General features: G+C 43.5%; 1 protein-coding gene across 2 annotated transcripts; it reads left to right on the top strand.

Annotated features, from left to right (window-relative positions):
- The first annotated feature begins 232 nt into the window (after positions 1-232).
- Positions 233-16330, top strand: ZFP90 (ZFP90 zinc finger protein). Of its 2 annotated transcripts, none has more exons than XM_012660477.1 (5): positions 233-486; positions 756-823; positions 9271-9397; positions 9746-9841; positions 14008-16330. In XM_012660477.1, exons 2-5 carry the CDS (start codon positions 791-793, stop codon positions 15660-15662), a joined length of 1911 nt encoding a protein of 636 aa, XP_012515931.1. In that variant the 5' UTR covers positions 233-486; positions 756-790; the 3' UTR covers positions 15663-16330. The 2 variants fall into 2 exon arrangements, with proteins under 2 accessions (XP_012515931.1, XP_012515932.1); XM_012660478.1 differs by lacking the exon at positions 233-486 and adding an exon at positions 550-567 and having other exon boundaries at positions 14008-15662.
- Positions 16331-24981: the final 8651 nt, after the last annotated feature.

The following is a 24981-nucleotide window of genomic DNA, read 5'->3' as shown; positions in this document are numbered from 1 at the left end:
TTACACAGGCTCTGAAAGTGGGGTCTTTCCTGCCCGACACACCCATGTATCCCTCCCTTAGCAGCATGGCCCTGTCGCAGAGGAGGCGCTCAGTGACTACGTGTGGACCACCCGCGCACGCGAATGCTCGAGCCTCACTGCAGGCCTCGCTGCGCCCGCACAGCGGACCCTCACCGCTGCGCCCAGAGGGTGCGCGGCGCCCTCCGAGGCCGCCTGTGCGGGACGTGCGAGGGGCCCTCTGGGAAGTGTAGTTCGCGCACACGCCGCGGGCCCGGCGTTGCGGGGAGCGAGCCTCCGCGCGCGCAGGCGCACTTCCGGCTCTGCTCAGCCTCTGCGGCCATTGTCCGGCCCCTGTGCAGCTGAGACCGCTTTGGGCAGCCCAAAAGCAGATCAGAGTCGGAGAGAACCAAGCCTGCAGCGGGGGCGGGAGGAGCCGGGGTGGGCCGGAGGTCAAGAAATCCGGACCCCGCCCCGCCCCCGAAAGCGGTGATTCAGAGAGCGCGGATCCGGGCGGCACCTCTGACGGGTTTGGCGGGTGTCTGCCGGGCCTCGCCCATCATCCTGCGGGTGGGACTGGGCGTGGCCAGAGGTGGGTGCCCCGGAGCGGCGGAGCCTTTAATTTGAGGGGAAGGAGAGCGACAGGCCTGGGCGGGGTCCGCGGTGCTTTCACGGGTCCCCGCTGGAGTAGTGGTTGAGGGGCGGAGGCGGGGCCGGTGGTTGCAGCCCGGTGAGTGGGCCCTGTCCTCTCTTCGCAGCCCCTGTCCGGGAGCCGGGCCTTGGCGAGGCAAGAATGGCCCCGAGACCGCCGACGGCTGCGCCTCAGGTGAGCAGCGCGTTTGTAACCTCCTGGGCATCCCATCCCCCCGGGCGTGTTTGGAGTGGTCCCTGTTTTACGCTGGGCGACTCCCGTTCGTGGCTCTGTCGTTTTGGAGCCTCCTAACCTTGCGAAACCCCAAGGTGTCCAGAGCCGGGGGAGCGAGATTCCCAAAGGGAGCTGCGCTGAGGGGTAGAGAGGACCAGGGCGGTGCGATCTTGTGGAAGGAATTAAGGTTGGATGCGTTGCGAAGTGTCAGTGTTGAGAGTTCTTTGAATGCTTGTCAATAAGGAATGGAGAGGGTGGGGTGACAGGATGGAAAACTGTAGAGGAGGAGGAGGTGACCGACTGTGAGTGAGGAAAGAGGAGTCCCAGCTTCTGGCCCGGGCCCATAGAGAGGCAGTAAAAGGATGAAGAAGCCTGGTCAGAACATGTCAAGGAAGAGGCTGGAGATGGATTTTCTTGGGCTAGGAGGCAAAAAAACAAAACCAGGGCTGACTTGCCCCAAGCTTTTCATGTCGTTTTCTGCCTTAACAAAGGTATAATAGTGCACACCACTCCCAGAAGTCCAGCCTTCACTTTAATTAATAATGAAGTTGATTTGTGAATCCATTAATTCTTGTGGCAGAGGGGCCACTTTCTAGAAGCATCACAACTGTGAGGTTATCCATTGATTTGCAGAGTATATTGGTGAAAATAAGATTCAGGTGGTCTCTGGATCTTTCAATCCACACTCTTTAGAATTAAGGAAAAGTGACAGATTGTGGTTGCTAGGTGTGTGAGACGATCAAGATCAATCCAGATAAAAACACCAACTAGTAATGTCCTCTAAAAGCAGTTTACAGTAAATTAAGCACACAATATTATAATGCTTTTATGTTCTTTTTTTTTTTTTTTTTACTTCTTATGTTTCTGTTTTACCCAAATGAGCCTTAAAAAGTAAGACAAGTAATAATACTAGAACAAGACAGTTATTTGGTTTGAGGAGAGCCAGAGCAAATCATGATCATTATCACCTTTACATACAAAATGTTTCCTCGATAGGCTGTTAGAGTTAGGATGACTTAACACCTCCTCAGGGTCTATGGTACTTTCCAAAGGAGGGGTTGCCTTTTTAATGGTGACAGTGGATACATGTTCTGAGCAGTGAATTTTAAGGAATGCTTTAAACTTCACTTTTAAAGCTGTGTTCCCCCAGCACTCTGGTTCAGTTATATTCCCATGGAATGGCCTAATGGTCCACTTGGGTCATCTAACTCAGGCTGTGGATGATGACCAGGGATGAAGGACAGAACAGAACACTGGCCCTACATTGGGGCTTTTTAGGCAGAAATGTCCCTTTGTCAGTGGTTCCCCTTCTCTGAAGTTGGCCCTCGGGGAATACAAAGATGAGTAATGGGTCATGTGACTGCTTCTCTGGAAAGTTAATTGGGTGGAAGCAGACAGTCTCATACAGAAGTATGCCACAAGATAGGTGCTTTAAAGTGTAGTTGCAGAGGTGCAGAGGCCGCTGCGAGTTCAGAGAGGGGCAGGAAATTTGCCTGTGGGAAAGAGTCAATAGAGATGGTACCTTTGAGTAGGAGCACAGTCTAAGCAGGTGATAAAGAAGGGGAAGGGGGACAGAGCTGATTGACTTTGGGGGTCAGGGGAGTTGGAAGGCAAGAAGATGAGGGGGCATATTCATTACACCATTGTCCTGTGTGGCAGCAGCTGTGGGCTGCAGGCAATGGATAGATGAGAGTGGAAGTTTAGGCTTTGTTCTTCTTGACCTTGTAACTCATTCGTCATCATTCATTCATCTGTTCATTCAGCAGGTAGTCATTGAGCCCTGCGATGTGTTGGGTGCTTTCCTAGGCCGTTGGGATACTTTAGTGAACAGAATTTATAAAGGACTCTGCTCTCAAGGAGCTTACATTCTGGAAAGGGGAGACAGAAGAATTCAGTAAATAAGTAAATTATATGGTATACTAGAAGGCAATAGTACCTCAAGAGGGAAAAAAGGTAGAGAAAGGTAAGGGGGATTGGGGAGGCAGGGGTGCAATTTTAAATAGTGTGGTCAGGGCCGGGCACGGTGGCTCACGCCTGTAATCCTAGCACTCTGGGAGGCTGAGGCGGGTGGATCATTTGAGCTCAGGAGTTCGAGACCAGCTTGAGCAAGAGCGAGACCCCCGTCTCTACTAAAAAAATAGAAAGAAATTAGCTGGACAACTAAAAATATATAGAAAAAATTAGCCGGGCATGGTGGTGCATGCCTGTAGTCCCAGCTGCTTGGGAGGCTGAGGCAGGAGGATCGCTTGAGCCCAGGAGTTTGAGGTTGCTGTGAGCTAGGATGACGCCACGGCAGTCTAGCCCAGGCAACGGAGTGAGACTCTGTCTCAAAAAAAAATAAAATGTTACCACTGTAAATAATACTGGATCAAATCAGATTTCTTTTTTTTCCTATCTTTTGAAAGAATTTACCTATAAAACATTTAGACTCGGGATGTTTTATAGAGAGGATGATTTGGGAATAATTTTCTCTATTTCTTCCTCAATTATTAAGATTTCTACTTTTTTGTGTCAACACTGATAATATAGAATTTAAAAAATTATCCGCTTCATTAAGATTTTTCACATTTCTTAACACACTATTGTGTATTTTACTGTTTTGTTTATCCCCTTATCTTTAAGATCATTTTTTAAAATTTCTTTTTACTAGATTTATCAGAAATTTGTCTATTTGGCTGGTACCCAAGAGGAACCAGCCTTTAGATTTGGCTGTTAATGCCATCGCTTATGAGTTTGCCCTTGCTTTTTTTTTTGAGACAGAGTCTAGCTCTGTTGCCTGGGCTAGAGTGCTATGGTATCAGCCTAGCTGACAGCAACCTCAAATGCCTGGGCTCAAGCGATCCTCCTGCCTCAGCCTCCCCAGGAGCTGGGAGTACAGGCGCTTGCCACCATGCCCGGCTAATTTTCTCTATTTTTAGTAGAGACGGGGTCTCACTTTTGCTCAGGCGGGTCTCAAACTCCTGACCTCAAGGGATCCTCCCATCTTGGCCTCCCAGAGTCCGAGCATTACAGGCATGAGCCACCGTGCCTGGCCTGCCCTTGCTTTTTCTAATCAAAGAATTTAATTCACTAACCCATAATTTTTTTAGCCTCAAAACGATTGCTTGTCTTCCTTCAGTGAGAATTACCCAGACTCTATTCATTCACTCAGCAGATGTTTTGGGAGTGCTTGCTCTGTGCCAGGCAGGGGTTCTTAACCAGGGTCATGCTTCGGAACGAGGAGGAAGTGGTACCTGCATCCTGTGGGGTGGTGATAAGGCTTCCATGAGGAAATGTAGTGAGAGGGGGCACAGAAATGACCGAGCTCGGTGTCTGGCTTGCAGTGAGTGTTCAGTAAATCTTAGTTGTTGCTCTTTTATAATGAACCACCTGAGGAGCTTTTAAAAGACGCTTGGCAGGGCCCTCCATGTACGGGCAATTTACAAAGGTCTTCCAGGTGATTCTGGACAATCTCAACACACTTGGTGTTGGAGATACTGAAATGAAAAGGAATTTTAGAAATTCTTGAGGAAGAAAAATGTGAGTGGATGGCTACAGTTCTGAGCTGGAGATGTGGACCAGATGCTAAAGGGGGATGGGGAGGATCTGGAAAAGCTTCAGCAGGGAAGGGACCACTGAACTGGTTCTAGAGAGATGGCTAGGAATTTTTCCTGCAGAGCTGAGGGAAGAAAGTACATTATGGTCAGAAGAGGATGTATAAAAGCAAGGAGACACAAGAGAATGATGTCATCAGGGCAGAGTCCACGGGGCAGAAGCATGGGTGTATGGCAGGAGGCAAAGTTTGAGAGAAAGATAATGGTCTGAGGTGGAGATCTAGAACAATCTAGAGCAATGCTGTCCAAAAGAAATACAAGCCACAAGTATTTTTAAATTTTCATATAGCCACAATGTGAAAAGAAACAGGTGAAATTAATTTTAGTGATATATAATATTATTTAACCCAACATATCCAGAATATTACCATTTCTACATATAATCAATATTTTTAAATTACTAATGAGATATTTTTACATTCTTTTTTGGTACTAGGTCTGGTGTGTATTTTATACTTACCACACATGTCAATTTGGACTAGTCTCATTGCAAGTTTGTTTGTTTTTTCCCCCCAATGTTTAAAACCAGTTTGTGATTGAGGAACATCTAAATCCTTAGTTTAAAAACACAAGTGAATGGTTACATGTGGCTAGTGGCTGCCATATTAGACTGCATAGATCTAGACTGCTGGTACCTGGCTTACTGCTGTCTTTGGCAAGGGAAGATTGGAACTGGTTTGAAGGATGAAGGGGCGGGCCTGAATTCAGGAGACATTTCTGAGGCTTTTGGTGACTGCAGGGCATAAAGGAAAAATGAAGAGTCACGGATACGGTCCAGGTTTCCGGCTTGGGATACTGTGAATGGTGATGGAGTTAGGGCAGCTGTGTGTGTATGCAAAGGTTGACAGTAATCCGCTTCTTTCTGTACTCAGTTGTTAGGTACACTGTCAGCTCTCAGCTTAGCAAACTACTATTGGTTTGATCTCAGAGGACACTGAGTACTTAAGTGAAAACACGTACTGTAAATTCAGTGTTTCTAATTGGGCAAACTATTTTGGATCTTAGAGGGGACAGTTTTTATAAATTAGATATTTTTTACTCACCAGCTGCCATTCTCTTTTTTTCTACTTTGCAGAGTTTCAAAGTTACAAACTCGAGTTAAAATTGCAGCCAATTTCTCGTGTGGAATTGGTATGTGATGGAGTGGAGGGAAAGTGTCCCTTTGTAGTTGCACATGTACTCCTTTTCTGGAAGTGCCCTGTCACCTGGTCTGCTATGAAGCTCTTATTTCTCCAGTTCAGAGAATCCATGTTATTGATGAGGTAATTGGATCTCCAGGAGATGCAAGATTGGCTCAAAGATATTATTTACTAGTTGTGGAGATTTTTAGGAATTGAGTTTTCTCAATTTAGGACATGCCATTTCTAGTTCCTTGCTTTCAGCTCCATCATTTGGCCTTTTTTATGACAGCCTGAGGAAAGGGAAGATCTGATACTTCTTGATAACTTTGCTAGTTTTTAAATGGGGTTGATGACGTCCCGTTATATCTGGAGGAAGGGTAAGCAGCTGTCTAAAAGGTGTTACAGGATCATTTATTATAGTCCAAGGCATGACCTGCAGTGTTGGGAATGCCCTCAAGTTGATGTAGCTCAGAGTGGCTAACTCATACCAAAGATCTGGTATGTCTCACCTATGCAATCTTGCATACTTTTGGTTGTCTTTTATGTACCACATTGGTTTTGGAGGTTTGAAGGTGCCTGAGCTAAGGTCTTGACCCTGTAGGAACATAGTTTGGTAGGAGTGACCAAGGGGTAACGGGCAGAAAAATGTCATAGTATTTTATGAGCTGCGCTGGAGAGAGGCCCAGGGAGGGGAGCTGCTGGGATGTGAACCTGGGGGCAGGAGTAGAGCCCCAGAGGAGAGAACTTGACTGAGTCTTGGTGAAGAGTGAACCTGAGCCAGGCACGGGGGAAAGGCTGAGCACAGAGGTGAAAGAGAGTGTTTTTGTTTCCAGGAGCTGAAACTCTTCTGCACAGCCAAATTTTGGTGTATGAGGGGAGGAGAAGCCAGAGCTGAGGCTATGGAGGTACAGGGGGACTAGGTCACGAAGGGCTCTGAAGCTTACCACTAAGGAATCTAATTTTTAATCTCAAGACAAATATTTATAGGGCACCCACTACATGTTAGACCTGTTCTAGGCAATGGAGATTCAGCAATAAAGAAAATAAATAGTCTTCCCGCTCTCCTGGAGTTTGTATTCTGCTGTGGAATATAGACTGTAAACAAATAAAACTACGATATGTCAGGTGGTAAGGGCTATGGAAAAGGAAAAAAATAAAACAGTGACAGTGCAGGACGGGGTTGCTATTTTATATAGGGTGGTGGGGGAAGGTAGCTATGATGAGGCGACATTTGAACAAAGGGCTGAAGCAGGTGCATGGGGGGCCATAGTCATAGGTGCAGGAAGAGGCTCCCAGCCGGAATAGAGGCTCCAAGGCAGAAGCGTGCTTAATGTCTTCCAGGAATCGTGAGGAGTTCAGGGAGAGCCGTGGGCAGGGCAGGAGGCTTGAGATAAAACCAGCCCAGGCACCTGATCGTGAAGGGCGGTGTAGGCCACTGTAAAGACTTTATTGGTATGGATTGGGGTGCCGTTGGAGGCTGTGGAACAGAGTGACTTGATCTAGCAGGTTTTAACAAGTTCACTCTGGTTTTCATATGGGAAATGAACTTGGGCGAGGGCAGGAGTGGAAAAGGAGAGATGAGCTAGGAGGTTGTAGCAGTAGTCACGACGAAGATGATGGCACAGACTAGAGTGAGGGAAAAGTGGGAAGAAACGAAGGGTTTGTAAGCATGATCAAATTTGTGTTGTAGAGAGGTGACTATGATAGTGCCCAGGAAAAAAAGAGTTGGTGGGATCCAAGAGTTCTTCGAAGAACAGAGGCCAGTGGTTGCCCTGTCAAGAGAAATGGTGAATCACTTGCAACAGACACTTGTTTGCTAGTTAGCACATTCTTTACTATTCGTGCAGACTTTTGGGGAGAGCAGAATAAAACCAGGAGACCATGTGTGAAATATGGGGAGCCAGTCAAGCAAAGGACTTCAGGTTGGCCAAAGACTATGACTAAATCAAAGAGATGGGGTGTGTAGAAGGCAGAACAGGCAACAGGGAGAAGGCTTTACTTCTTGCCGCCTAACTTAAAGTGGCTGGTCCAACTCCCTTTCCCTTGCTGGTCATGCCTCGCCCAAGACCTGCCTCCCTCCTCAAGCTTCTCAGTCCCTGGATTGGATTCCCATGTGTTTTTCTGCTGTCCAAGTGGCACTTACCCCTTAGGAGCCAGTGCAGATCCTGCCTTGAAGTCTCTGCTCCCTCACCCAGTCTTTCCTGCTTTGAGTCCTGCAGCGCCTCGCCTTACTGTGCATTGTCTCATAGTGTGTGCTAATAGATAACACTTTTTAAAATAAACTGAAACTTATTCAAGGACTGCAGTGTTTTTCTTTTGCATTTTTAGTCTGCCGCAGTATACATAGTAAAGCCAGGCATCTGGTAAAGATCTAATCAGTCAGATCCCTGACCTTGGTCAGAAAAATGGCCCTTTTCAACCCTGCTCTGCTGCTGCAGGGACATGGCCACAGTGCTGAGCAGGAACATGGTACAGGGGAGGCAGTGTTATGTATGGATGTGGTCATGTACCTCACTCCCTAGAATGGGCCATTCCTGTCTTCTCTAAAGTTCAAATCTTACCCATCTCCTTAATGCTCAACTCAGGAAACAGATGTTTAGTGCGATCAAGAAAGATAAAGTCTCTGTTCTCATGGGGCTTATAGAGGGAGATAAACAGTAAGCTAACAAGCTAATCTCAGATAATTGTTAAAAGTACAAGTGGCCTTTTTATCTGAATCTGTTTTGTTCCTGAGTTCAGGTGGCAAGAATTTGGGCAGTGAAAGATACGTGGGCTAGGAGGAAAATTAAACACAGTAATGTGATGGAGAGTAAATTAGAAGGAGGTGCTAAGACATTTCCAAGGGGGCCATGCTTGAGATGACACCAAAGTAACTAGTAGCTAGTTGTCAACCATGAAGAGATCTAGAGGGTAGAGCAAGCAAAAGGGCCAGGGTGGGAACAGGCTTGATGTAGTCAAGCAACACCAAGACCAGCATGTTCCAGCCCAGTGAGCGATGGGGGAATTTGAGTTTTATTGTTAATACGGTGGGGTTCTGTTAGTTTTAGGCAGTGGGTACCTTATGATACAGGAGTACTATGAAACAGTTCAAAGCAATAAGATGAAATTATATATATCACTATGGAAAGATCTCCAAGATATATAGGTAAATGTAAAAAGTAAATTGTAGAACGATATGTATGGTATTTCATAAAACAGGATTCTCTGTTGGAGATATGGGTGTGGTTCTGGATGTGTGTGTGTGCATGTTAAACATGGACAAGGGCCTCTAAGTGTATACAGCAAACTGAGAGATTATTTCTGGGGAGTAAAGTGGGATTGGTTATGGGGATGAAGAAGAGGGCCATCACTTTTTACTACCCACTGTATTTGGATTTTGTAACAAAGGAAATGAATGGGCAGCAAGGTATTGGTGATTGTATGAAAACACTGGACTTTGAAGGAATCTGAGAAGATAGCTAAGTGGGAATATAGCTTTGCAGGACAAACTACCCCTCATGACTTACCTGCATGACATACTACTAGATCCTTTAAAAACTGATGTTAACAACTAGTATATATAACCCATCATTACACCCTCAGGCCGACAAATGTGTGGTCACTGCTTCTGTTAGATCCTATAGTATGTTCCCAGTATTGCCATGGGAACATTTGTAGGGTTGATCCCTAGTTGAGCAGGAATGTGATCCTACAGGAATCAGTGACATTCAAAGATGTGTCTGTGGACTTCACCCAGGAAGAATGGCACCACATCGACCCTGCTCAGAGGAGATTATACAGGGATGTGATGCTGGAGAACTACAGCCACCTGGTTTCTGTTGGTAAGGACCACTTCTCTGAGTGTCTTGCCTATTGGTGGGTCTTTCCTTCCTTGGTTGCTAAGGTTGTGGTGCTCATAGCTTAGGTAACCGTGAGCAGGGTGTTCAGGGGTCAGAGTTTGTTAATCTCATTGGGACCCAGCTTTACGGGGTTTTGAGCCTGCTCTTTAGGTAAAAGGTCCTTATTTTGCAGAACTGGAAATAGGCAGTTTGATTGCATGACTCCTTAAGTTGCACCTTTTTTTTCCTTCAGAGTTCCTGAGGATCAAGGACTAGTACTGACTTGTCCTTAGGAGGGTTCTTTGTCCACTTGCACAAACAACCAAATCTTGTGTATTTACCCATGAGCAGGATATCAAGTTTCCAAGCCAGAGGTGATCTTCAAATTGGAGCAAGGAGAAGAGCCATGGATATCAGAGGGAGAAATCCAAAGACCTTTCTGTCCAGGTAAATGAGAATGAGTGAGACTCAGGCATGTAGAAGTGAATGCAGATACTGGCACAGCTTAGAAAGGGGAAGCTCCCTTCAGCAGCTGGGTTGGGAGCCCCTAGACCTGCACAGAAAGCTGAAGCCATCTGGGTGACACCTCATTATGTCTCTCTTTTTCAAAAGAGTGTTAGTAGGTCTTAGAGGCAAAGGGGACCCCTTTTTTCTTTCTAAAAGTAGCTTTTGCCCTACACTCAGAATACCATTTTTGCCTATCCTGTAACCCTACTTATTGGATTATTTTCTCCTGGTGGCCTTCAACTTCCTTCATTAATTAGAGATCCCTTTTGTATTCATTCAGACACGAATTGAAACCCCTAGTCTCTTGTTTGTCTTGTTCCTTCCACTGTCAGATGCTCCAGACTTACAGGAAACACCCACAGCCTTGATTCTCCCTTCTTTATAACTTGTCTTCAGATGCCCTTCCCTGACCACATGCCTAAAACATCTGCATGGGGAGCAACAGCATCTTCCCTCCATCCCACATTTGTGCTAATTGACTCATTGCTCCTCTGTGGTTCCTGGAGTATCATCCTCTCCCAGTGTCCTGGCTTGCTAAGTGCTGCTTGGCTTTAGGTCTTTGGCTTTTCTTGCTTTTCCCCCTGAGTGGATCTGCCTTAAGGAATCTGCCCTCCAGCCTCCTAGACCTTCTCTAATACCTCCCTAAAAGGGTCCTGCCTTACGGTCATTGCAGCTCCTTATTCTATGCAGTGGACTCAAAAATCTCCCTTACTTGTACCCTAGTCACTTCTTTTTCTCTCACAGGACATCTCCACTTGAAATTTCACACAGTTCATATTGAATACGTAAAGTCTAAATTCATCATCTTTTTTCCCCAACCAGCACATTTTACTGCCTTGCCCGTTTTCCATTTCTACCCTTGTCTGTTAGAATCCACTGGATTTCTAATCAGTCCCTCAAGCCAGACATCATAATCAGTTTAGTCCTTTTTCTTTCCACCTGGGTTATTTTCTTCCTTTGAGAAGTAGCTTAGATTTTTCTTGCCTTTTACCTTCTACTGATAACATCCTAAACCAGGCCCTGGGTTTAGATTACTATCATTATCAGTTGGAGTTTCTCACTTAGTCTTTTCTTTTTATAATCCATATTGGATTTTTAGAATTACAGCTATATCAAGATATAATTCACATACCATAAGATTCACCCCTTTAAAGTGTACAGGTCAGTGTTTTTTCATATGTTCAGAGAGTTGTACAAACATTACCACTATCTAATTTCAGAACATTTACATCACCCCAAAAAGAAACTTCATATCCATTAATAGTTTAGTCCCCATTCCTCACTCCTTTCAGCCCCTGACAACCACTGATCTACTTTCTATCTCTGTGGATTTGGCCATTCTGCACAGTTTGTATAAACGGAATCATATAATGTATGACTGGCTTCTGGCACTTTGCCTAATGTTGTTTTTTTTTTGAGACAGAGTCTCACTGTGTTGCCCGGGCTAGAGTGCCGTGGTGTCATCCTAGCTCACAGCAACCTCAAACTCCTGGGCTCAAGCGATCCTCCTGCCTCAGCCTCCCGAGTAGCTGGGACTACAGGCATATGCCACCATGCCCGGCTAATTTTTTCTGTATATTTTTAGTTGTCCAATTAATTTCTTTCTATTTTTAGTAGAGACGGGGTCTCGCTCTTGCTCAGGCTGGTTTCGAACTCCTGAGCTCAAACAATCCGCCCGCCTCGGCCTCCCAGAGAGCTAGGATTACAGGCGTGAGCCACCACACCCGGCCTGCCTAATGTTTTTAAGATTCATTCATTTGTAGCATGTATCAGTACTTCATTCCTTTTTATTCAGTTGCATGGTTATACCACATCTCGTTTAACCATTCATCAGTTGATGGACCATACTGTATTTTAATGCTTTATCTTCATAAAACCTCTGACAAAACCTTATTATTACTCCCTGTACCTCATTATAGGAAATAGAAACGTCCTTGATTTAAAGGTCCCTTGCCATACTTTGCAGTATTATCTTTCTTTTTCTGCTAAAACAAGCTCCCCTTAGGTTGAACTTCTGTTAATATTCTCTGTAAGTAGCATATACTTCCCCTTCATTAGGTAATATGTTTTGCCTATCCAAAGCTATCTGTTCTTGGAATTCAAGGTCTATATAATCCTTGAAATAATGTATAATAATATATTTATATCTTTCTTCCCTGATTACAAATACCATTTATATCATCTCCACTATACAAACTCAGATTTAATAATATGCCATCTGATGGTTTTGCTTTTTTTTTTAATTGCCAAGAGATTGAGTCTTGCTTCTATTCTTAGATTTCAGGCTCCTGGAGGACGAATCTATTTATTACAGTATTTCTATACATCGTATCTGTGTTGCAGAGCATATAGAAAACAGTCAGAAATTACTTGATTGATTATTATGAAATCTGGCTGGGGAAATAACTTCCTCATTAATTATTTCTACAAGCATTTCTCAAATATCTGACTGAGGGTTCTTAAAAAAATATATAAATCATTCTCTGCCCTCAGGGGTTTAGAGTTGATTCTTGTTGCAGAGTAAGGAATTTTGGGGTTTAGGTCCCCTTCGTTGTTTTTTTTCCCTTCCCAACATTTTATCATGAAAATTTTCAAATATATAGAAAAGTTGAAAAAATTATACAGCTAACAGCACATACCTACCACCAAGATTATTACATTTGTTTCATTAACGTTTTGTTATATTTGTGTTATCAGATATCTCTTCATCTATCCATTTATCAATTCATCTTTTTGATGTATTTCCAAGTAAGTTGCAGACATGAGGACATTTTATCTCTACACACTTGAGCATGCATATCATTAACTAGAGTTCAATATTTGTTTACAGTTGTATGTTTTAAGGAAATGTTACATACAGTGAAATGTACAGCCCTTACATGTGCCATCTAGTTGGTTTCAACAAATTCATGGATGCATCGAACCCAAATTCCTGTCAATATGGAACATTTTCATCATTCCAGAAAGCTCCCTGCTCTTAGTTTTTCTTGGGATTTTTTTTTTTTTTTTTTTTTGTTTTTTTTTTTTTTTTTTTTTTGAGACAGTGTCTCACCCTGTTGCTCAGGCTAGAGTGCTGTGGCGTCACCCTAGCTCACAGCAGCCTCAAACTCCTGGGTTCAGGTGATCCTCCTGCCTCTGCCTCCTTAGTAGTTGGGACTACAGGCATGCACCACCGTGCCCAGCTAATTTTTTCTATTTTTAGTTGCCCAGCTAATTTTTTTTCTATTTTTAGTAGAGACAGGATCTTGCTCTTGTTCAAGCTGGTCTCAAACTCCTGAGCTCAAGCAATCCTCTGCCTCAGCCTCCTAGAGTGCTAGGATTACAGGCATGAGCCACCCACACCCAGCTTTCTGCCCTTAGATTTTAAAGTTTCTCATTCTTAGAACCTAGGTATTAATTAATTCTCTACTACTGGTATTCTGAAATAAAAATGGGGATTTAGAGATAGGTTTATTAGGCAGATCGAAATATATCCTCCTTGGTCAAAAGAGGTGATTAGTGTAGAACCAGAGTTCAAATGGACCAAAAGCACCAGTTACAAGGGCAAAGATGATTTACCTCCTGAAATCTACTCTTCCTCAGTTTGTAAAGTATAGTCCTTGATCTCCCAAGTATGTCAAAGAACCATTTTGGTTAGTTCACTGGGTGTAGATTTTCTTTGCAGCGTTTGGAGACCTGGAATCTTAAAGACTGGACCTTAAATAAATTATTAAATGGATGTATTAGGAAAATAGATTTCATGGTGGTTTGTAAAAGGACAGGTGACATGGAGAGCAGATAGTATCCTGCAAGGTAGACTATGATCTGTTCCATTTGTATCCATGCCTAACACACTCATGCTCACATATTCCCTTATTCCCTAACCACCCCTCCTGGATGGGCTTTCCTCATTCTCTGGACTTACCACACATCTGGGTCTACAGCCTTCACTATTACCTCTCTTCACTCTTCCTTTCCTCCATTTTGGGTCTTTTCCCCAGGATACAGGACTAATTTCAAAACAGAGTCATGTATAATTTGTATCTCTTTCATTTCCTAATCCCTCCTGTAGCAGTTTGTTTCAAGAGGAAGGAATAGGGGACTTTTGTACTTTGGATTTCTTTCAGACTGGAAGATCAGGCCTGAAGCCAAATCATCGTATCTGCCGCAGAATGTATCAGAAGTATCCCATAGCACAGATAATCTCTCACATGCCACATTAGAAGACTCCTGGGATGTTGACAGCCAGTTAGAGAGGCACCAGGAAAACTGGAAGAGACATCTGGGGCCAGAGACACCCACCCAGAAGAAAATAATCACACCACAAGAAAGTTTTGAGCAAAATAAATTTGGTGAAAACTCTAGATTGAACACAGACCTTGTTACACAACTGAACATTCCTTTTAGAATAGGACTTAGTGAATGTGAGACACTTGGAAGCAATTTGGGACATAATTCAGACTTACTTAACCAGAGCAATATCCTTGCAAAAAAGAAACCCTTTAAATGTAATAAATGTAGAAAAGCCTTTATTCATAGATCATCACTTACTAAACATGAGAAAACTCACAAAGGAGAGGGAGCTTTCCCCAATGGTACAGATCAGGGAATTTATCCTGGAAAGAAACACCATGAATGTACTGACTGTGGGAAAACCTTCCTCTGGAAGACACAGCTTACTGAGCATCAGAGAATTCACACTGGGGAGAAACCCTTTGAATGTAATGTGTGTGGAAAGGCCTTCAGGCATAGCTCATCCCTTGGTCAACATGAGAACGCTCACACAGGAGAGAAACCCTATCAGTGCAGTCTCTGTGGGAAAGCCTTCCAGCGCAGCTCCTCCCTTGTTCAACACCAGAGAATTCACACCGGAGAGAAGCCCTATCGATGTAACCTATGTGGGAGGTCCTTCAGGCATGGAACATCCCTCACTCAACACGAGGTCACACATAGTGGAGAGAAGCCCTTCCAATGTAAAGAATGTGGGAAAGCCTTCAGTCGATGTTCTTCCCTAGTCCAACATGAGAGGACTCATACTGGCGAGAAACCTTTTGAATGTAGCATATGTGGGAGGGCTTTTGGTCAAAGCCCATCCCTTTATAAACATATGAGGATTCATAAGAGAGGCAAACCTTACCAAAGCAATAACTACAGCATAGATTTCAAGCATAGCTTATCACTTACACAAGATGAAAGCACTCTAACTGAGGTGAAATCCTATCATTGTAATGACTGTGGGGAAGACTTCAGTCACATTACAGACTTTACTGACCATCAGAGGATTCATTCTGGAGAGAACCCCTATGACTGTGAGCAGGCCTTTAGTCAACAACCTATTTCTCATCCTGGGGAGAAACCATATCAATGTAATGTATGTGGAAAAGCTTTCAAAAGGAGTACAAGTTTCATAGAGCATCACAGAATTCATACTGGAGAAAAACCCTATGAATGTAATGAGTGTGGAGAAGCCTTCAGTCGACGCTCATCGCTTACTCAACATGAGAGAACCCACACCGGAGAGAAACCCTATGAATGTATAGACTGTGGAAAAGCCTTCAGTCAAAGTTCATCTCTTATTCAGCATGAGAGAACTCATACCGGAGAGAAACCCTATGAATGTAATGAATGTGGACGAGCCTTCCGAAAGAAAACCAACCTGCATGATCATCAGAGAATTCATACTGGAGAAAAACCCTATTCTTGTAAAGAATGTGGGAAAAACTTTAGCCGAAGCTCAGCTCTTACTAAACACCAGAGGATTCATGCACGAAATAAACTTTAGAAACTCTGAAATTGAAGGTGCAGAACACTTTAGCTAAAATACTGTTCTGATTCAGTATCAGAGGATTCTTACTAGACAGGAAGCTTGAGAATGTCAGTCGTGTGTGTGTTTATGTTGTGTGTGGAGAAAACTCTGTGCCAGTCAACAGAATTTTGTTTAATAAATAAAAGCCACATTCTCAGATCTAATTACAGAATGTTGTAAAACAACTACAAACACCATATGTAGCCAGTTGGAAATGATATGCCTATATATTGAACTTTATAAAGTTTTTGAATATATGCAGGAGATCACCAAGTTTCAACAGCTTGACTTGTAACTCCCACTGTTGACAGCCTTTTAAAAACATAAAACTCCTGCTATAATAACCGACTCTTATTTTAAAATTGTTTGGCAACTGCACTCAATTGCAGCTCTTACATTAACTTCACCATGGAAACTAATTCCACCTCCCGGAATTCACCATTCAAAGAATTAGGTCAACTAGCTCAACCACTTCATTGTACAGATGAAGATACTAAAAACCAAAGATGTGAAGTGGTTTGCACAGTGTGATACAACCTAAATGACAAAGCTGGATTGAGAATTCAGGTTTCCTGGATCTTTGGCTCCATGGCCTTGCCACTGAAAAGGTATTTTGGAATTCAGAGGGCTTTAAAATAATTTTTTTTTTTTGAGACAGAGTCTTGCTCTGTTGCCCTGGGTAGAGTGTAGTGGCATCATTGTAGCAACTTCTTGCAAGCTTACAACCAAAAAACAAACTGTAGATAGTTGAACTGCTGGTGACATTTTTCCTTTTGCCAGTTGTAATTATTCTTCCAGCTAACATATGTCAGTTTCATAGAACTAATAAATCCTTTTATTGTGCTTTTTGTGGCATACCCATGAAAAAGCACTGCCCCAAACTTCCTATATCAGATCAGTGGGAAAATGACACAAAACTAAGAGAATTTTTTCCCAGTTAATTTTACTGTAGAGAAGTATAAATCCAATTACCCATTGCCATAAATTTTGTCTTTGGCTCAGAGAAACACTATGCATTGGCTCATTTTGTGTGCAAAGGTAATATTTCATCATTTAAAAAAAGCTTGTTTTAGCTCTGTGGTGCCTTTGCATCAGTAAAGCACAAGCTCAGCTTAAGTGACCTGCTCCATCCCCTAATGGCCTATCCTAAAGGAATTTCCAGAACCTTTGTTGGTTCATCACAGAGCAGAGAAATTTGGAAGCAATTGTGGACACTGGCCTCTTTCACACAAGAGCCTCTCCCCTCAAGATAGGCAAATTTTTCCATCGCTAATTATGAATCATGGGGTGAAATGATGTCACTGGTATTGATGGTGACCCTTTCCTACTGGCTTCTTTTTGTGCCAGATAGCAGCATCCATCACCCTTCTCCAATCCTGGATGGCATGAGGCAGCTCCCAAGCATTCTTCATCCTTTGCAGGGAAAAATGTGCATGGGGGCTGAAATATATGTGTAGACCAATGAGTCTATCACCTGTGAACCCAGATGGGCTATTCCGTAGCAGATCTGCCCTTCTAAGATGTTAACCACTAAAAAAAAACAAAAAACAAAAAAGCCTTGTTTATGATGCTCCATGTTTAGCTCTCACACAATGCCAAGACCATGCTTGTGTTGTCTGATATGTAGTCGACAATGGGTAATTCTACTCAGACCCTCCCCTACTGATTGGCTGGGATGCGTGTTAGGATCTTATTTTGCTGCTGTTGTTCAGGGGGTTCCCATAGTGGCCTACTTGCAGGAATGGCATGAATTGTAATCAGTTGAGTGCTGCTCCACTGTTATGGAGGTTTATAAAAACTTAGTTCCAGAAGACCCAAAGGAGACCACTTATGTGTGTCTGGGGCCTGGCTTGGATCCAGCCACTACTCTGAATTTCAGCACATCATCACTGACAGGGAGCCCAGGATGTATGTGTGGCTGATGGAGCAGAGGGCTTTCCTAGTCCCAGCAGCCATGCACCGCGTACACTTATACATACCCTTTCAGAGCTACAGGAAATGCATCCTTGTAACATCATTGTATTCTTTCAATAAACAGCCTTCTGAGTTGAATGGGAGTCAGTTTGTCTTTTTCAATTTTTAGAACTTGGCTAAGATTTAAGGATGGCACATCAAGAAGGAAGGATTGACTGCTAAACTCATCATAGCCAGGTGAGTTATTAATAATAATACCTACCATTTATTGAATGCTTGCTATTTAAAAGACATTATGTTAATGTTTCATTTCATTCAATCCTTACAACTCCTAGTTAGAGGTGTTGTGGTTGCTCTTGTCTTTGCCCAGCTTTCTCACTCTCTTCCTCTTGTAACAATTCCTGTTGTACTGACCACAAAAACACAAGTCAGGATGTCCCCAGGGCTCAGCGATAGTTCTAGAGGAAGGATTGTGACCTAGTTCAGCCAACTGGAGTCCTTTGCCAGAATTTTTTCAAAGTGGAGCTGGAAGGAGAACTTTATTTTGGGGTGTCTATGCTGGAAAGGTAAAGACCTAGAGGTTCTTGGAGTCCAATTTCTTACCAGAGATGGGAGGTCTGTTGTATAGGACAGCATGAGGCTAACATGATGGTATTCTCCTTTCTATTCCCAAGGACTTCCCTGAAGTCCTAGGACCTAGCTTAATTTCTGAAGCTCTCCTTAGGATTCAGTGAACTCCCCACTATCCTTTTTGTGCAAGCTAATTTTTTATGTTGCTTGCATTAAAGAAACCTAATACATGTATTATATCCTTGTTTTATAATGGGGGGGTCTCAAGAGGTACATTAACTCACCTAAGATAGTATTTAATATTTCCCAGATTCAAGCTTAGTACTGGGATTGTCTGACCCCAAAGGGATAGCTCTTAACCTCTAACTCCAGTGTCTCCAGAACCATGTTTTGTTCAAAATGCTGCATGTAACTCAGTGTCATTTGGGGATGAGTGGTTGAAGGAACTCGATGACAGTTTAAGTTGAGACTGAGTGGAAACAAAACGGTGAAGACCCTTGGAATGTTTCTCTCTACTATTTTTTTTTTTTCTTTGAGACAGAGTCTCACTCTGTTGCCCGGGCTAGAGTGCCATGGTGTTAGCCTAGCTCACAGCAACCTCAAAATCCTGGGATCAAGCGATCCTCTTGCCTCAGCCTCCTGAGTAGCTGAGACTACAGGCACATGCCACCATGCCCGGCTAATTTTTTCTGTATATTTTTAGTTGTCCAGCTAATTTCTTTGTATTTTTAGTAGAAACGGGGTTTCGCTCTTGCTCAGACTGGTCTCCAGCTCCTGAGCTCAAACAATCCACCCGCCTCGGCCTCCCAGAGTGCTAGGATTACAGGGGTGAGCCACCGCGCCCGCCTCGACTATTTCAGTAAATTAAATCTGCTGTTTACCCACAACTCTCACACCTTAATATATCAGTTATTTACATTTGCCTATACTGTAGATAAAATCTTATACTTTAAAAAAAAGCTTTATCATAAATGGTTTTCATGTGGCTGGACAAGTCTCCTACTATTGAGATAATTTTTGGATTGTTTTTGGTGTTGGTTTTTATAATAATGACATTGAATACTTTAAGCACCCCACCTTTTTTTTTCCTATTGAATTTTAAAAAGTATACCCAGAATGAGATTAAATAAAGTATCCAAAGTGAGATTACTGTGTCAGCATATATAGGGTGGTATGACCAGCTGGTGTGGGACTCATGCAAGAATAAGCTTGGTACGACAGTGCAGGAGTAATAGTCTCAAAATTACTCGAAAGGGAGCCCACTTCTGCCTCATGATGCCTGGGGAAGGGCCCCAGGGCAGCCATTATATCTGCCCGGGCATCTAGCACACCTTTGTGGAAGACAAGAAGATACTTCTGCACTTACTAATGGTAGTGATGCTCAGATCTTTATAGCTGCAATGGGCTTTTATAAATAGTAACTAAGCTGGTTAATTCCTACTCATCTTTTAAAATGCAGGTGGCACTTCGGAAAAGGTTTTGCTGACTCCCACTTCAACTAAATTGGTCTCCTTTTAAATTTTCGTAGATTACTACAAATGTCTTTCATGTTACCACAATTTGTATTTGTGATTATTTGATATTCTTTTTCCCCCCCACTAGATTGTGAGTTCCAGGAAGGCAGAGTCCATGTCTGTTTGTTCCCCTGCTTATCACAGTGCCAAGCATGTAGTATGTACTTCTGATAGTCTTTTAAGTGAGCAATCAAGTGGAGATTCATTGATAAAGATAACTGGCTCATAAATGGAAAGGTCTTGAAGTCAGAATATTGCAAAATAAAACAATGTGATACTATTTCATACCAATTAGGCTGGCAAAAATTTAGAAATCTGGCAAGGGGGAAATGAGAACGTTCACATACTACTGATGAGAGGGTAAATTGGTATAATCATTTTGGGGAGTAATTTGGCAATATCCGATAAAATTGAAGCTAAGCATACCTCATGCCGCAGGGGAAATTCTCCCAGGTAGGCATAGAGAGACACAAGGATGTTCATTGCAGCAGTGTTGGAAAGAATAGATATAAGGGTGCAACAGAAACATTAGTAAGTGAATGGGTTAATAAATTGTGGCATAGTCTTACAATTTAGTATACAGCATTTAAATGAAGGAGCCAAAGCACCTGCCAAAACAACAAAAAAAAGTCTAGCTCTGCTTGTTCTACTCCTATTCCCATGCAGCTAAATGTGGCTGAAGAAAAAACCATGATGATTTGTCCCACTTAATTTCTGTCTGCTAACCTCCCACACTTGTTTCCCTAGTCCAGTCATTGCCCCACTCTCCTAAGGTGCTTTTTTACCTTCTCTCTTCTCTAACCTCCAGCATTTGGCCACTCCTCACTCAGCTGGTGACCTTATTTCCTAGTTAAGGGAGAACAATAAAAGCAATCAGGGGCCGGGCGCGGTGGCTCACGCCTGTAATCCTAGCACTCTGGGAGGCTGAGGCGGGCGGATTGTTTGAGCTCAGGACTTCGAAACCAGCCTGAGCAAGAGCAAGACCCCATCTCTACTAAAAATAGAAAGAAATTAATTGGACAACTAAAAATATATAGAAAATATTAGCCGGGCGTGGTGGTGCATGCCTGTAGTCCCAGCTATTCGGGAGGATGAGGCAGGAGGATTGCTTGAGCCCAGGAGTTTGAGGTTGCTGTGAGCTAGGCTGACGCCACGGCACTCACTCTAGCCCAGGCAAAAGAATGAGACTCCGTCTCAAAAAAATAAAATAAAATAAAAGGCAATCAGGGCCGGGCCTGGTGGCTCACGCCTGTAATCCTAGCTCTCTGGGAGGCCGAGGAGGGCGGATTGTTTGAGCTAAGGAGTTCGAAACCAGCAAGAGCGAGACCCTGTCTCTACTAAAAATAGAAATAAATTAATTGGACAACTAAAAATATATAGAAAATATTAGCTGGGCATGGTGGTGCATGCCTGTAGTCCCAGCTACTTGGAAGGCTGAGGCAGGAGGATCGCTTGAGCCCATTGAGGTTGCTGCAAGCTAGGCTGACGCCACGGCACTCTAGCCCGGGCAACACAGTGAGACTGTCTCAAAAAAAAAAAAAAGCAATCAGAAGATAACTCCTCACCTCTGTACATCTCATCCTTGCACTCTTCCTTCCTGTTGCTATGGTTGACACTTTATTTTCTTGTCTAACACCAGCTCTTCCTCTGGTGTATTAGATCCCATCCTTAAACTAGGGCATTGTTCCTACAGTTGTCCTTCTTCCGGCATCTTTTTTTTCCCCTCATCTACTGGATCTTTCCCATCAGCATAATAAGGTGTCATTTTTCTCATCTCAAATGTATTCTACATTCCCTTCCATCTACTTACCACTCCCATTTCTTGCTTCACTTAATAGCAAGATTCCTCAATAGATACGTGAAGTACTCATTGTCCCCAATGCCGCCTCCTCCATGCCTCTTGCACCCATTCCAGTCAGGCCTTTGTTTCTGCTCGTGTCAAAGGTCACTGATCAACTCCATGTGGCTAAATCTAGTGATCTTTTTTCAGTCCTTTAACCTGATCTTTCAACATTAGTTGATACATTAGTTGATCACTTCCTCACCCTTAACCAATTTTTTTTCACTTGGCTTCCAGGTTACACTTAACTAGATTTCCTTATTCTTCACTGACAGTGGCTTCTCCCAGGTTATCTTTCCTTACTCTAGACAAGGGGATTCCCCCTAGGGCTCAGTCTTTGGACCTCTGTTCTTTTTCTACAATCATCCCCTTGGGACTCTCATCCTGTCTCATGGCTTTAAATACCTATTTGTTGACAACTTCAAATTTTATATCTCCAGCCCAGGATTCCATACTCATGTTACCAAAAGTTCAGTACTTGTCCCCAAGGCTGAATCAGAACAAAGAACAAGGACAACTGGTTTGAGGAAAAGGAAAGAGAAGTTTATTATTAATAATTTGGTGACAAATGAGGGCAGTAGACTAACGTCTCAAAGACTGCCATCCTCCCTTTAAACAGAAATACTGGGCTTTTTAAAAGAGGAGTTTTCAGCAATATGCCTCAGGCCTGCTTGACCGGTGTCATATGTCACAGCCTTGGGCTATTGCTGCTCAACTATAATCCGTGTTTTCAGTCTTGGGTCTTGGGCCATCACGACCTCATTACTGGTGACTACCATCTTGTGGTCCTTGTCCTTGTGCAGATAATCCTGTTTTAAGATAATAAAGAACAAATAGCAAAGAAGAGTTTTCTGCTCCTTTGATGACTGGCCTTGGGATGGAATGCAAGTTTTAATTCCCAAAAAGGATTGGGGGGGGTGGTTTAGAGAGACAACTTGTAAAACATTCCATTGGCCTGTTTCCGACCTTCTATTACACTCATATAATCAACTACGTACCCAACATCTTCACTTGGATGTCTAACAAGTGTCTCAAATTTAATGTCTAAATATGAACTCATGATCTCCCCCTTCCTGGCCCTATCATAAGCATGTTCCTTCCTCAGTCTTCCCATTTGATAAAAGGCAACCCCATCCTTCCCATTCCTCAGGCCCCAAACCTAGGAACCAGTCTTGATTGCTTTCTTCACACCCCACAACCAAGCTTCAGTAAGTCCTAGCTGCTAACCGTCAGGATATAAGAGGATGCCAATTTCTTTTTGCCTCTCCTGCTACCACCCTAGCTCAAGTCACCATCACCATCTCTGGCCCAGATTTTTGCAACAGCCCTGTAATTGATTGCCCAGCTTCCATCCTTGCCTCCCTGTGTTCACGATTCAGCAGTCAGAGAGATACTGTAGAAATCTGAGATCCTGCCAGTCTTCTGCTCAAAGCCCTCGAATACCTCTCCATTTTACTCAATAAAAGCTAAAGGAAAAGCCTCACTAGTATTGGTACCACCTGGCGTGACACACTATCTGACTCACCACTCCACTTCCCTAATGGTTCCGCCTCACTGCATCCCTGCAGTGCCTTCAACACGCCCAGCAAGCTTCCACTTCTGAGCCTTTACATTCCATTTGCTTTTCCCTCTTCCCCTGCAGATCTTTGCTTGACTATTTTCTTACCAAAGAGCCCTTCTCTGACTCCCCTATCAAGGGACAGCAGATCCTTCAGGTGGCATGCCCCAGCTCCTTCCCTAGCTTTATTTTTTCCACAACACCTACTGCCACCTGACGTATGTATTTTACCTGTTTTGCATGTCCTTCTCTAAAACGTAAGCTCCATGAGAGTAGGGATTTGAAGAGGGGGGAGGAGGATAAATTTTACTAAAGCAGAACATCCTTACAGAGAAGTGCACAAATAGCAAGTGAACAGCTTGATGACTGAGGGCAGCAAGTTTTGTATCTTTTGTTCAGTGCTGAGTCCCCAGCACAAGAAATACTTACATATTTAATGAATAGTCGAACTGGATTCACATGTGTTAACAAGGCTAAAATATTAATAATGGTTGAAAATAAAGTTGCAGAGGGATACATATAGTGTGATGTAACTTTTAAAAATCCATAATGTATTTTTTAAATTGATATATATGAAGCAAAAGTAGAAAAGTATTAAAATACCAGCTTCAGAGTGGTGGTTTCCACTGGAGGTAGAGGGGAGCAGAATGGGAAGGAATAAAAGAAGGCTTAAATTGTCACATTTTATTTCTTTAAAAAAAAAAAAAAGCAAATATGGCCAAACATTAACATTTGCTAAAAGAAGGTGGTGCATAGGTATTAGCTGCATGTGACTCTGAATGTTTAAACTCTTTTATGGTTAAAGTCTGCTTCCTTGCTCTTATCTGGGCCCTTGTCCCACAAAGCTACCTGCTCAGTTCCTCTCAGAGCATGGAGCCCAGATGACTTGCACACCCAGCATATCTGAGAGATGGATCTAGGTGAAGGAATAATGGATATTCATGCTCCCAGGGGTGAGAAGCTGATCTAAGCCCAAGAAAGAAAGGAGGGTCTTGGCACTGTAAGAATCAAGCAAAGCACTGCCACTCCCCAGAAATGCCTTCTGAGGGACTAATTAAAAAGAAGGAGAGGACAGGGGAGTAGAAGGCCTCCTGTAGATAAGGAATATAAGTGACTGTTTGCAGGAGTTGGTGGAAGGAAATTACTAATTTCTGCTAATAAATTTCAGTAAAACCCCTCTAATTTTGGCAAACATATTTCTTGACAAACACATTTTAATGGATGAAGGAGCCAAACAATTTGGACCTATTTTATTGTGCTGTGAACAGAAAAGTAGTGGTTGTATTAGTTGAGTAGCCCGTAGCAGCACAGTGGAAGCCCTGGGAAGAAAAGGGTAGGACCGCCCCATCTGTTTTCTTTGCCATCAGAGACCATGAGACAGGATTTCAGTGGCTCCTGGACAGAGTGACCATGTAATTGATGCTTCAAACTGACACCCTGGGGATGAAGGGGAAGCTAACCAGACAGAAAGCTCAGACTATGCTGGAAAAACCTGGAGGTCCTGTAAGAACAGGTAGGCAGGAGCCACAGGGCTGTGTCCCAGTGGCTGCCCAGCCAAACTAGGAGATAACTCACCTGGAGAGGGATTAGAGGCAAGGACTGCAGTGGAGCCAAAGGAGAAACTAGGCTGCCCTGCTGTGAGTCAGCACAGGGGCTGGGGAAGAGCTGAACTCAGGGAGTAGGCCGTGGGCTTCAGGACTAACACAGACAGGGCACCAGAGCTCTCTGCCCTACCTCATACCCAACACAACCTGTCTTCTTCTCTCCCTTCTCCCAGCCCACGGTCTGGGGTGGGGTGGAGTAGGGCTGGCAAGTAGGGATCTGAGATAAGGTAGGAGTTTAGCGCTTTAAAAATGGCTGGACTGGCTGGGCATAGTGGCTCACACCTGTAATCCCAGC

This window comes from Propithecus coquereli, unplaced genomic scaffold, assembly GCF_000956105.1.
Source record: "Propithecus coquereli isolate 6110/MARCELLA unplaced genomic scaffold, Pcoq_1.0 Scaffold67, whole genome shotgun sequence".
Lineage (NCBI taxonomy): Eukaryota > Metazoa > Chordata > Mammalia > Primates > Indriidae > Propithecus > Propithecus coquereli.
This window is presented reverse-complemented; position numbering and strand designations above follow the sequence as displayed.

Excerpts from the sequence above, each read along its gene's own strand:
- ZFP90 (XM_012660477.1), top strand. The coding sequence starts at position 791 with ATGGCCCCGAGACCGCCGACGGCTGCGCCTCAG. Across the intron at positions 9,398-9,745 it reads CAGCCACCTGGTTTCTGTTG|GATATCAAGTTTCCAAGCCA; the intron begins GTAAGGACCACT and ends ACCCATGAGCAG. Across the intron at positions 9,842-14,007 it reads CCAAAGACCTTTCTGTCCAG|ACTGGAAGATCAGGCCTGAA; the intron begins GTAAATGAGAAT and ends GATTTCTTTCAG.